The sequence below is a fragment of the Salvelinus fontinalis genome, chromosome 41 (assembly GCF_029448725.1).
Source record: "Salvelinus fontinalis isolate EN_2023a chromosome 41, ASM2944872v1, whole genome shotgun sequence".
Taxonomy (NCBI): domain Eukaryota; kingdom Metazoa; phylum Chordata; class Actinopteri; order Salmoniformes; family Salmonidae; genus Salvelinus; species Salvelinus fontinalis.
In genome coordinates, this window is record NC_074705.1 from 4,644,740 (window position 1) to 4,656,962 (window position 12,223).

Genomic DNA, 12,223 nt, shown 5'->3' on the forward strand with positions numbered 1-12,223 from the left:
GTGTTGTTCAGTAGGGAGGGTAGAGTTGTGTTGTTCAGTAGGGAGGGAGAGGGTAGAGTTGTGTTGTTCAGTAGGGAGGGAGAGGGTAGAGTTGTGTTGTTCAGTAGGGAGAGGGTAGAGTTGTGTTTTAGGGAGGGAGAGGGTAGAGTTGTGTTGTTCAGTAAGGAGAGGGTAGAGTTGTGTTGTTCAGTAGGGAGAGGGTAGAGTTGTGTTGTTCAGTAGGGAGAGGGTAGAGTTGTGTTGTTCAGTAGGGAGAGGGTAGAGTTGTGTTGTTCAGTAGTGAGAGGGTAGAGTTGTGTTGTTCAGTAGGGAGAGGGTAGAGTTGTGTTGTTCAGTAGGGAGGGAGAGGGTAGAGTTGTGTTGTAGGGAGGGAGAGCGTAGAGTTGTGTTGTTCAGTGGGAGAGGGTAGAGTTGTGTTGTAGGGAGGGAGAGGGTAGAGTTGTGTTGTTCAGTAGGGAGAGGGTAGAGTTGTGTTGTTCAGTGGGAGAGGGTAGAGTTGTGTTGTAGGGAGGGAGAGGGTAGAGTTGTGTTGTTCAGTAGGGAGAGGGTAGAGTTGTGTTGTTCAGTGGGAGAGGGTAGAGTTGTGTTGTAGGGAGGGAGAGGGTAGAGTTGTGTTGTTCAGCGGGAGAGGGTAGAGTTGTGTTGTAGGGAGGGAGAGGGTAGAGTTGTGTTGTTCAGGAGGGAGAGGGTAGAGTTGTGTTGTTCAGTAGGAGAGGGTAGAGTTGTAGGGAGGGAGAGGGTAGAGTTGTAGGGAGGGAGAGGGTAGAGTTGTAGGGAGGGAGAGGGTAGAGTTGTAGGGAGGGAGAGGGTAGAGTTGTAGGGAGGGAGAGGGTAGAGTTGTAGGGAGGGAGAGGGTAGAGTTGTAGGGAGGGAGAGGGTAGAGTTGTAGGGAGGGAGAGGGTAGAGTTGTAGGGAGGGAGAGGGTAGAGTTGTAGGGAGGGAGAGGGTAGAGTTGTAGGGAGGGAGAGGGTAGAGTTGTGTTGTTCAGTAGGAGAGGGTAGAGTTGTAGGGAGGGAGAGGGTAGAGTTGTAGGGAGGGAGAGGGTAGAGTTGTAGGGAGGGAGAGGGTAGAGTTGTAGGGAGGGAGAGGGTAGAGTTGTAGGGAGGGAGAGGGTAGAGTTGTGTTGTTCAGTGGGAGAGGGTAGAGTTGTGTTGTAGGGAGGGAGAGGGTAGAGTTGTGTTGTTCAGTAGGGAGAGGGTAGAGTTGTGTTGTTCAGTAGGGAGAGGGTAGAGTTGTGTTGTAGGGAGGGAGAGGGTAGAGTTGTGTTGTTCAGTAGGGAGAGGGTAGAGTTGTGTTGTTCAGTGGGAGAGGGTAGAGTTGTGTTGTAGGGAGGGAGAGGGTAGAGTTGTGTTGTTCAGTAAGGAGAGGGTAGAGTTGTGTTGTAGGGAGGGAGAGGGTAGAGTTGTGTTGTTCAGTAGGGAGAGGGTAGAGTTGTGTTGTTCAGTGGGAGAGGGTAGAGTTGTGTTGTAGGGAGGGAGAGGGTAGAGTTGTGTTGTAGGGAGGGAGAGGGTAGAGTTGTGTTGTAGGGAGGGAGAGGGTAGAGTTGTGTTGTAGGGAGGGAGAGGGTAGAGTTGTGTTGTTCAGTAAGGAGAGGGTAGAGTTGTGTTGTAGGGAGGGAGAGGGTAGAGTTGTGTTGTTCAGTAGGGAGAGGGTAGAGTTGTGTTGTTCAGTAGTGAGATGGTAGAGTTGTGTTGTTCAGTAGGGAGGGAGAGGGTAGAGTTGTGTTGTTCAGTAGGGAGGGTAGAGTTGTGTTGTTCAGTAGGGAGGGAGAGGGTAGAGTTGTGTTGTAGGAGAGAAAACGTTTAGAAACGGTGAGGTACTACCATAGCCCCAACCTAGTCCAATAGGAACACATTAGTATTTTCTATTACAATACATTTTGTTACCATGTGCCCTACTGGGGACAACCCAGGATATAGACCTGAAGAGGTCTGGAGCAGTGGTGTGGATAAAGCATCCTGACAGTGCTATCTCATTGCTGTGTCTCTGTCCTCACTCTCCAGTTACATAATCAACCTGCTTCAGGCAGCTAATGAGTTCTGCACATACTCTGAAAGGGACTGTTATAGAAAACTGTACAGGGTTTCACATGCACACATGCTCACAGACAGACAGACACAGACACAGACAGACACACACACAGACACACATGTAGTGGGCAATAAATGGATGCATCCAAAGACAAACCCCCATAGTTCAACATAATGTTCCTCTCTGTAAGGATCCTTTCTGCATGACTCCCTCTTTATCTGTCAAACCCACAAGCACAGCAGATCTCTGGATATCATTGACAGCTCAGTCTCTGGATATCATTGACAGCTCAGTCTCTGGATATCATTGACAGCTCAGTCTCTGGATATCATTGACAGCTCAGATCTCTGGATATCATTGACAGCTCAGATCTCTGGATATCATTGATAGCTCAGTCTCTGGATATCATTGACAGCTCAGTCTCTGGATATCATTGACAGCTCAGTCTCTGGATATCATTGATAGCTCAGATCTCTGGATATCATTGACAGCTCAGATCTCTGCATATCATTGACAGCTCAGTCTCTGGATATCATTGACAGCTCAGTCTCTGGATATCATTGACAGCTCAGTCTCTGGATATCATTGACAGCTCAGATCTCTGGATATCATTGACAGCTCAGATCTCTGGATATCATTGATAGCTCAGATCTCTGGATATCATTGACAGCTCAGATCTCTGGATATCATTGACAGCTCAGATCTCTGGATATCATTGACAGCTCAGTCTCTGGATATCATTGACAGCTCAGATCTCTGGATATCATTGACAGCTCAGTCCAAAATAAATCAGATTAAAATCAGATGAATGTTGTCCTGTACTATATTTACTGGATCTTGAGTTGGATCAGCTCTGGATCAGACCTTCTCCTGTGTGAAGCTAACACATGGATTGACTAGAGCGGTAGCCTATGACAGGGTTAGCCTGGTGGAACCACCCTGATCACGCCTTTCACCTCTCCATTTCACTTCATATATCAATCATCTTTTAATTGGTGATAATACGTGAAGTGAATGAGAATGGTGAGTGCAGTGATCGGTCTGTTTCCACCAGGCTATGCCAGGGCAAGAGACTGAAATGAGACTTGATTTACTCTCTTATTACTAGACAGGGCCACTGTGTGGTTGATTCGTGTACTGCACAACATTATCATTGTAAACAACAGGGGCCTTTTAAGTGTGGCATTCCTCATTGTAGGTACCACAGAACCAGAATGAGATTCTATTTGGTAGGTACGTGTTGCTACGTAAAATATTGATTCAAAAGAATAAAAGCCTATATAGATAATACATGATAAAAAAGTTACCTGAGACAGTTGTTGTAGAACGACTTTTATTTTGTAAAAGAAAACTTTTAAGTTACTTCTAGCTTCGCCTTTGACACAATCATCTCGCATTTCACATGATTTTCTTTTCATTCGTTTTCATAAATTAAAAGGGTACATTATGCATGCAATACCGCATTAGCCGTTGAGTTGTTCGTCTTCCACAAAAAGTATCAACACAAAATGTCCTTAAGAGTTCTGATGAAGCTGCTTGGAAAAGGACAGTTGGAGAATTAGTCACAGCATGAAGCGATGTACACGGTTGCATAGTACATGGAATTTCCTCATTTTAAAACAGCATGCTTTTTGTATTGCACATTACTGAAACTTTTGTATACTGACATTTTTGTATACTGAAACGTTTGTTGTTCCAAGTTGTCCCGTCGAGGATCGTAGTTTTTAATGAGAATGCAAGTATACAGCAAATAGCATCTCTCAAAGACATTATGTACATGTATGTATTTATTATAAAAATAATCACCAGCAAATATGTATCTTTTACTTTTTCCTATATTGAGATACATTTTTGACTTTTTCTTATTTTTTGTACATTTTTACCAAAGAAAAAAACATTGAACTGTTTTAATGGCCGGGTCGAGTTTAAACCCATGTTATTTAATCAAATAATGAGAATTGTAATTCAACTTAATTTAGAAGCAAAAATGTAGCCTCTTAATTTCTTACAAGAAGACAAAAGAAGAGTACAGGACACGTGCTTTTTTTTCCAGATCAGTAACAGAGACCTTTAGAAATTATATCTACACCATTCAGAGAACAAATGTTTTCTTTCCAGGGCATTCACAGGAAAAAGAGTTGTGGTAAATTTAAATTTTCAAGTCAATTCAGAAAATCTATTGGAATTCAGTTAATTAATTGTTAATAGAAAAGGAGATCCCCAATGTTTCAAAAGGGATACGACATGCTACACACAGTAGCAGTAACCCAACCTTCAGTTACCAAACCCTCACAGACTGGGACGCTGGTGGGACAGAGGTCAATGGGCTAGAAAATCCCTCTGATTGTCTCAAGCAACAGAGCTGAATCTTAGTTCTGGTTCTTGGTTCTGGTTTTTAATGAACAGTGAGTAACTCCCCATTCAATCAGCCAACACTCACTTTGGCCTGAATCACAATATGACAGAGAAGCATGCTCATAAACAACAGCAGATGTACTTGTATTCTTTTTCTTCTTCTTCGTTTTGCAGTCTATTGTTTTCAGTCAGTGAACAAACTAGCATAAGAGACATAGATATGGGCAAGGAAATCAAGGAAATCAGTCAGTCAGTGCCCTAACCAGACAGCTGGAGCTAAATCATAATTAAGATCCTATCGTTTCAGAAGTTCTTAATTGTTTTAGAATGTTAAGGCACCACCTGCTGAGGGTGCTACAAATGTCACTACAGTTCATCGACTCTATTGGAGGGAATTACACTAAAACACAGCTAGCTATAACAAGTTAACTCTGCACATCTCTCTAACAATGCCTCAGAATACGCTGCCCCAAGAACTCCCTCTCCCAGGATGCACAGGGAGGGACCACCATCTCCATCTTGGTCAAAGCTCCAGTTTAGATGACCTATCCACCGCAGGGAAAACCTGGAGGGTGGTTGTGTCTCTGTGACCGACCTCGAACCCGGGCCTCCTGCACGCCAGAAGTGTGTATTAGCCCACTAAACTAAAGCCTACGCATTGGATCGGTGAGCCAATGCAACTAGTCACCGAACCCCCTTGGGTACAACTGCATGCTTGTCATCTCACCGAAAACTCCAAAAACCCACAATTACTGAAGAAAAATTGTTGCTAGAAATAAACTGACCAATTAATTTCTTCCATTTCCATGTTCATGTATTTAAATACCCACAAAAAGTTCAGATGACGCACTCTCAAGTAATTAGACTGCACCTATTTTGCACCAATGTGTGCTTTCCCTCCTTAAACACCCTCTATTTTACACAGAGATATTACTACCAAAGGGAGCATTACTTTTTCAAGTCAGGGAAAACATGCCAGCTACACAGAGAATCAATGATCATGATGCAAAGGACCCTGGGAAGACACAATCCAACATTAGTGGAGCAGCATGGACGGTCGTCCAATCACGAGGCTGGCCAGAGAGAAACACAGGAAGTAGCATGGACGGTCAACCAATCACGAGGCTGGCCAGAGAGAAACACAGGAAGCAGCATGGACGGTCAACCAATCACGAGGCTGGCCAGAGATGAGGCGAACTCTGAATGTTTGACACCCCTGCTTCTTGTTATAATACCTCTATGAGTCTGACACAACCGAATCAGAGTAGCGAAAAATACTGAGATATGCAAAGTATCGACTGTTGCCGAAGAAAGGCCAAGCTAGACAGGTGTTCAAATGGCACATACAGTATCTGACATGTGAAAGCACTTGTTAACAAAACAACCAAATACTTCACATGCTCCTCTCAGGAATCAGTTGAAGTCTGGAAAAAGACCACTGCCAGTCATGGTGGGGCAGGTCTAAGTATACAACTCCTCATGACAACAGACATGTACTGTAAGGACTCTCTCAGTCAGCATGCAAACAACTGAACGGTCTCGGGACTCTTGGGTAAGACTACCAGCTTTCAGCAGTGACTCCACCACTTGCTATGGCGACTCATGGGGGGGGGGGGGGGGGTTGTGGGTACACAATTCTGAGCCCACAATATCTCATACTGCTTTCCTCTTCAACCCATCTCTCTGTGTGGGAAACACAGGAACTAGGAAAGTCCACTTGTGAGGAAAAGCAACTCAGTCATATGAGTTGTATTAACTCAGTTATGTAGCATTAGCATCATGTCCTTCTTCCTCATCCTTCCTCATCATTGCTTAACAGGGGTCCCTGCCAGTGCCCAGGAAAGACAGAATGGGAATGAGAGGTGATTGGAGATTTTGTTCAGGGGGGCGGGACTACTCCTCATCTAACGCCTGAAGTAAAACAAATAATCGAAAACAACAGAATTTGACACAATATTTTGAACGGGAACCATTTTGACTCTGTTGCCACCAGAGAGTTGACTTGAGGCCTATAAGGGTTGTGAAGCTGGGACGTCATTCGGGCTCAGAGCCTGTGCCGGGAGTCGTGGCTGTAGCTGCCCGGGGAGGAGCGGTTGCGGTGGGGCTTGTAGGAGTCTTGGTAGGGGTCCTGGTAGTCCTGGTGGTACGGGTCTTGGTCTCGGCTGTGCTGCGAGCCCGACGACATGCGGTTGCGTCCCTTGTGCGCCCGCTCGTTGTGGTAGTTCTCGTCGGCGGTCATCAGGTTGCGACGCTCGTTGGGCGTGGAGTGGTCTCCCGTGTGGTTGCTGTGTTGTCTCATTCTTTGAGTCTGCTGGTTCACCTCATACACACACAAACAACCCCTTTTTGTTACATTTCTGTATGTTACACGGGGCACTAATCAACTCATCTAACTTAGATTAACTGTCTCCCCTTAAAATGACATCACACTCCAAACTCAACATTTTTGGACAAACTTTGATTTTGGAGTGTAATGTCGCTTTAACCCCATAGCGCTGTAGCTATCTGTTTATGACCAACCTGCAGTCCAGAGATGGTGGTGGGGTAAGGAGTGAGGGCGGTGGGGCCCAGGTTGCGTCCCAGCAGGGGGTTGAGCGGCGTGGCCATGGAGGTGTGGGTGGCCTTCCAGTAGGCCTCCAGATACTCAGCTAAGTGTTCACACGCATCCTCCAACTGGTTCTCATCCAGGATGATGTCAAACATCTCCTATTAGAGGGGGTGAAGAAAGAGCGAGAGAAAGAGAGTGAGAGTGAGTGAGTGAGAAAGTGGGACAGAGAGAGAGAGAGAGAGAGAGAGAGAGAGAGAGGGAGAAAGAGAGTGAGAGTGAGTGAAAAAGTGGGACAGAGAGAGAGAGAGAGAGAGAGAGAGAGAGAGAGAGAGAGAGAGAGAGAGAGGGAGGAGAGAGGGAGATAGAGCAGGAGTGAGAGAGAGGGAGAGAGAGAGAGAGAGAGAGAGGGAGGAGAGAGGGAGATAGAGCGGGAGTGAGAGAGAGAGAGAGAGGGAGACAGAGGGAGGAGAGAGGGAGATAGAGAGAGAGAGAGAGAGAGAGAGAGAGAGGGAGAGAGAGGGAGGAGAGAGGGAGAGAGAGGGAGGAGAGAGGGAGAGAGAGGGAGGAGAGAGGGAGAGAGAGGGAGGAGAGAGGGAGATAGAGCAGGAGTGAGAGAGAGAGAGAGAGAGAGAGGGTTTGGTGAAACAGGTGAGTAATGTGGCATTAGAGCTGAGCTGACTTGTTAGCTCCCTAAACTAATACCTAGGCTGTCTTGTCCTTCACAGAAAACCTGGGTTCTAACCCCGTTCAGTCACACAAACTGAATATTGTAATTTGTCACTTGATTGTTAATAGACCTTTTCAATGGCCCTGTCTTGAATCAACCTCAAGCAAACCTAGGGAGACATTGTTGGAGGTTAATGTAGAAAGAAGACACCTTGAAAAGGAGCAATGGGTGGTGTAGATTAAAGAGACAGTGTGCTGGGTGGTGTAGATTAAAGAGACAGTATGCTAAATGGTGTAGATCAAAGAGACAGTATGCTGGGTGGTGTAGATCAAAGAGACAGTATGCTGGGTGGTGTAGATTAAAGAGACAGTATGCTAAATGGTGTAGATCAAAGAGACAGTATGCTGGGTGGTGTAGATCAAAGAGACAGTATGCTGGGTGGTATAGATTAAAGAGACAGTATGCTAAATGGTGTAGATCAAAGAGACAGTATGCTGGGTGGTGTAGATCAAAGAGACAGTATGCTGGGTGGTGTAGATTAAAGAGACAGTATGCTAAATGGTGTAGATCAAAGAGACAGTATGCTGGGTGGTGTAGATCAAAGAGACAGTATGCAGGGTGGTATAGATCAAAGAGACAGTATGCTGGGTGGTGTAGATCAAAGAGACAGTATGCTGGGTGGTGTAGATTAAAGAGACAGTATGCTGGGTGGTGTAGATTAAAGAGACAGTATGCTAAATGGTGTAGATCAAAGAGACAGTATGCTGGGTGGTGTAGATCAAAGAGACAGTATGCTGGGTGGTATAGATTAAAGAGACAGTATGCTGAATGGTGTAGATCAAAGAGACAGTATGCTGGGTGGTGTAGATCAAAGAGACAGTATGCTGGGTGGTGTAGATCAAAGAGACAGTATGCTGGGTGGTATAGATTAAAGAGACAGTATGCTGGGTGGTGTAGATTAAAGAGACAGTATGCTAAATGGTGTAGATCAAAGAGACAGTATGCTGGGTGGTGTAGATTAAAGAGACAGTATGCTGGGTGGTGTAGATTAAAGAGACAGTATGCTGGGTGGTGTAGATTAAAGAGACAGTATGCTGGCTGGTGTAGATCAAAGAGACAGTGTGCTGGGTGGTGTAGATTAAAGAGACAGTATGCTGAGTGGTGTAGATTAAAGAGACAGTGTGCTAAGTGGTGTAGATTAAAGAGACAGTGTGCTGAGTGGTGTAGATTAAAGAGACAGTATGCTGGGTGGTGTAGATTAAAGAGACAGTATGCTAAGTGGTGTAGATTAAAGAGACAGTGTGCTGAGTGGTGTAGATTAAAGAGACAGTGTGCTGAGTGGTGTAGATTAAAGAGACAGTGTGCTGGCTGGTGTAGATCAAAGAGACAGTATGCTGGGTGGTGTAGATTAAAGAGACAGTGTGCTGGGTGGTGTAGATTAAAGAGACAGTGTGCTGAGTGGTGTAGATTAAAGAGACAGTATGCTGGGTGGTGTAGATTAAAGAGACAGTGTGCTGGGTGGTATAGATTAAAGAGACAGTGTGCTGAGTGGTGTAGATTAAAGAGACAGTGTGCTGGGTGGTGTAGATTAAAGAGACAGTATGCTGGGTGGTGTAGATTAAAGAGACAGTATGCTGGGTGGTGTAGATTAAAGAGACAGTATGCTGGGTGGTGTAGATTAAAGAGACAGTATGCTGGGTGGTGTAGATTAAAGAGACAGTGTGCTGGGTGGTGTAGATCAAAGAGACAGTATGCTGGGTGGTGTAGATTAAAGAGACAGTATGCTGGGTGGTGTAGATTAAAGAGACAGTATGCTGGGTGGTGTAGATTAAAGAGACAGTATGCTGGGTGGTGTAGATTAAAGAGACAGTGTGCTGGGTGGTTTAGATTAAAGAGACAGTATGCTGGGTGGTGTAGATTAAAGAGACAGTGTGCTGGGTGGTTTAGATTAAAGAGACAGTATGCTGGGTGGTGTAGATTAAAGAGACAGTGTGCTGGGTGGTGTAGATCAAAGAGACAGTATGCTGGGTGGTGTAGATTAAAGAGACAGTATGCTGGGTGGTGTAGATTAAAGAGACAGTATGCTGGGTGGTGTAGATCAAAGAGACAGTGTGCTAAATGGTGTAGATTAAAGAGACAGTATGCTGAGTGGTGTAGATTAAAGAGACAGTATGCTAAGTGGTGTAGATTAAAGAGACAGTGTGCTGAGTGGTGTAGATTAAAGAGACATTATGCTGGGTGGTGTAGATTAAAGAGACAGTGTGCTGAGTGGTGTAGATTAAAGAGACAGTGTGCTGAGTGGTGTAGATTAAAGAGACAGTGTGCTGGGTGGTGTAGATTAAAGAGACAGTATGCTGGGTGGTGTAGATTAAAGAGACAGTGTGCTGAGTGGTGTAGATTAAAGAGACAGTGTGCTGGGTGGTGTAGATTAAAGAGACAGTATGCTAAGTGGTGTAGATTAAAGAGATAGTGTGCTGGGTGGTTTAGATTAAAGAGACAGTATGCTAAATGGTGTAGATTAAAGAGACAGTATGCTAAATGGTGTAGATTAAAGAGACAGTGTGCTGGGTGGTGTAGATTAAAGAGACAGTATGCTGGGTGGTGTAGATTAAAGAGACAGTATGCTGGGTGGTGTAGATCAAAGAGACAGTATGCTGGGTGGTGTAGATTAAAGAGACAGTATGCTGAGTGGTGTAGATTAAAGAGACAGTATGCTGAGTGGTGTAGATTAAAGAGACAGTGTGCTGAGTGGTGTAGATTAAAGAGACAGTATGCTGGGTGGTGTAGATTAAAGAGACAGTGTGCTGGGTGGTGTAGATTAAAGAGACAGTATGCTGAGTGGTGTAGATTAAAGAGACAGTATGCTGAGTGGTGTAGATTAAAGAGACAGTGTGCTGAGTGGTGTAGATCAAAGAGACAGTATGCTGGGTGGTGTAGATTAAAGAGACAGTGTGCTGGGTGGTGTAGATTAAAGAGACAGTGTGCTGGGTGGTGTAGATTAAAGAGACAGTATGCTGGGTGGTGTAGATTAAAGAGACAGTATGCTGGGTGGTGTAGATTAAAGAGACAGTGTGCTGGGTGGTGCAGATTAAAGAGACAGTGTGCTGGGTGGTGTAGATTAAAGAGACAGTATGCTGGGTGGTGTAGATTAAAGAGACAGTATGCTGGGTGGTGCAGATTAAAGAGACAGTATGCTGGGTGGTTTAGATTAAAGAGACAGTATGCTGGGTGGTTTAGATTAAAGAGACAGTGTGCTGTTAGAGAGTCACTCACCGGAGGACACTGGGCCAGTTTGTCAGCTGCCACCAGCTGTACGTTCAGATGCTTGCTCTGGGACTTCCCTCTGGACTTGACCAGCCTCTGCAGAACCTAGACGGTGGGAAGACATTTAAAATATGTGTTAGATAGTGTCAGACCTCTGTTCAAATGGTCCTGCTCTTTTCTAATGTAATGTTATATTCACACACGTTTTTTACGGGAACACTGCTTTCACATCTTTAACCAGGTAAACCGGTCAAATAGAATCATTTAAAATAAAGTAATAATCCGTTAGATAGATTAAAGTGTATTTGTCTGATAACGATACACATAACTCTAAAAGCCCTCCACTGATAAACCAATCAGTGTCTAAGCATGTTGACATTCATTTTCAAAACAAGGGGGTCCCAGTGTCAGTAGGTTATAGCGTACTGTATAATTGACAATGTTGACAGTTCTGTGAGTTGTTTTAGATGATGTTCCTGGTCATATAATAGTATTATTACCTATAGTAGACATGGATGTGTTTCAAATAACATGACCCTCCAGTCCCTACCTTGGGCGAGGAGACCTTGACATGGACGATGATGGGAGCCAACGAGGTCTTGAGCAGCTGGGCTGGGTGATTGATGGTGTCTGCGTCCAGGATCACCAGCTGTAGGGACCTGGCCAGCTCAAAGATCCTCTCTATCTCACTCTGCACCTCCGCTTGGGGAACAGGATGGAAACAACACAAGACTTTAGAATACAACTTTATTGTCCATTCAGGATGGACACTTTACTTCGGCATCACCGTACAAGAATCCTACATAGTGAAAACAGTCAGCCTAGTACACTATATATACGTAAACAAATGGTACACACTGAAAACAGTCAGCCTAGTGCACTATATATACGTAAACAAACGGTACACACTGAAAACAGTCAGCCCAGTACACTATATATACGTAAACAAACGGTACACAGTGAAAACAGTCAGCCCAGTACACTATATATACGTAAACAAACGGTACACACTGAAAACAGTCAGCCTAGTACACTATATATACGTAAACAAACGGTACACAGTGAAAACAGTCAGCCCAGTACACTATATATACGTAAACAAACGGTACACAGTGAAAACAGTCAGCCTAGTACACTATATATACGTAAACAAACGGTACACACTGAAAACAGTCAGCCTAGTACACTATATATACGTAAACAAATGGTACACACTGAAAACAGTCAGCCCAGTACACTATATATACGTAAACAAACGGTACACAGTGAAAACAGTCAGCCTAGTACACTATATATACGTAAACAAACGGTACACACTGAAAACAGTCAGCCTAGTACACTATATATACGTACACAAA

General features: G+C 44.5%; 1 protein-coding gene across 3 annotated transcripts in view; it reads right to left on the reverse strand.

The window, feature by feature from the left end:
- Nucleotides 1–3,347: 3,347 nt before the first annotated feature.
- Nucleotides 3,348–12,223, reverse strand: part of LOC129840225 (voltage-dependent L-type calcium channel subunit beta-4-like) — a 26,808-nt gene continuing 17,932 nt past the window's right edge. For 2 of the 3 annotated variants that reach the window (XM_055907906.1, XM_055907908.1), the window contains 4 exons: nt 11,416–11,567; nt 10,875–10,970; nt 6,907–7,092; nt 3,348–6,706 (listed from right to left, as the gene is read on the reverse strand). In XM_055907906.1, coding sequence (XP_055763881.1) covers nt 6,431–6,706; nt 6,907–7,092; nt 10,875–10,970; nt 11,416–11,567 — 710 coding nt within the window. In that variant the 3' untranslated portion in view covers nt 3,348–6,430. Of the gene's footprint in view, nt 6,709–6,905; nt 7,093–10,874; nt 10,971–11,415; nt 11,568–12,223 lie in introns of all 3 variants that reach the window. The other variant, XM_055907907.1, reaches the window with a different exon arrangement.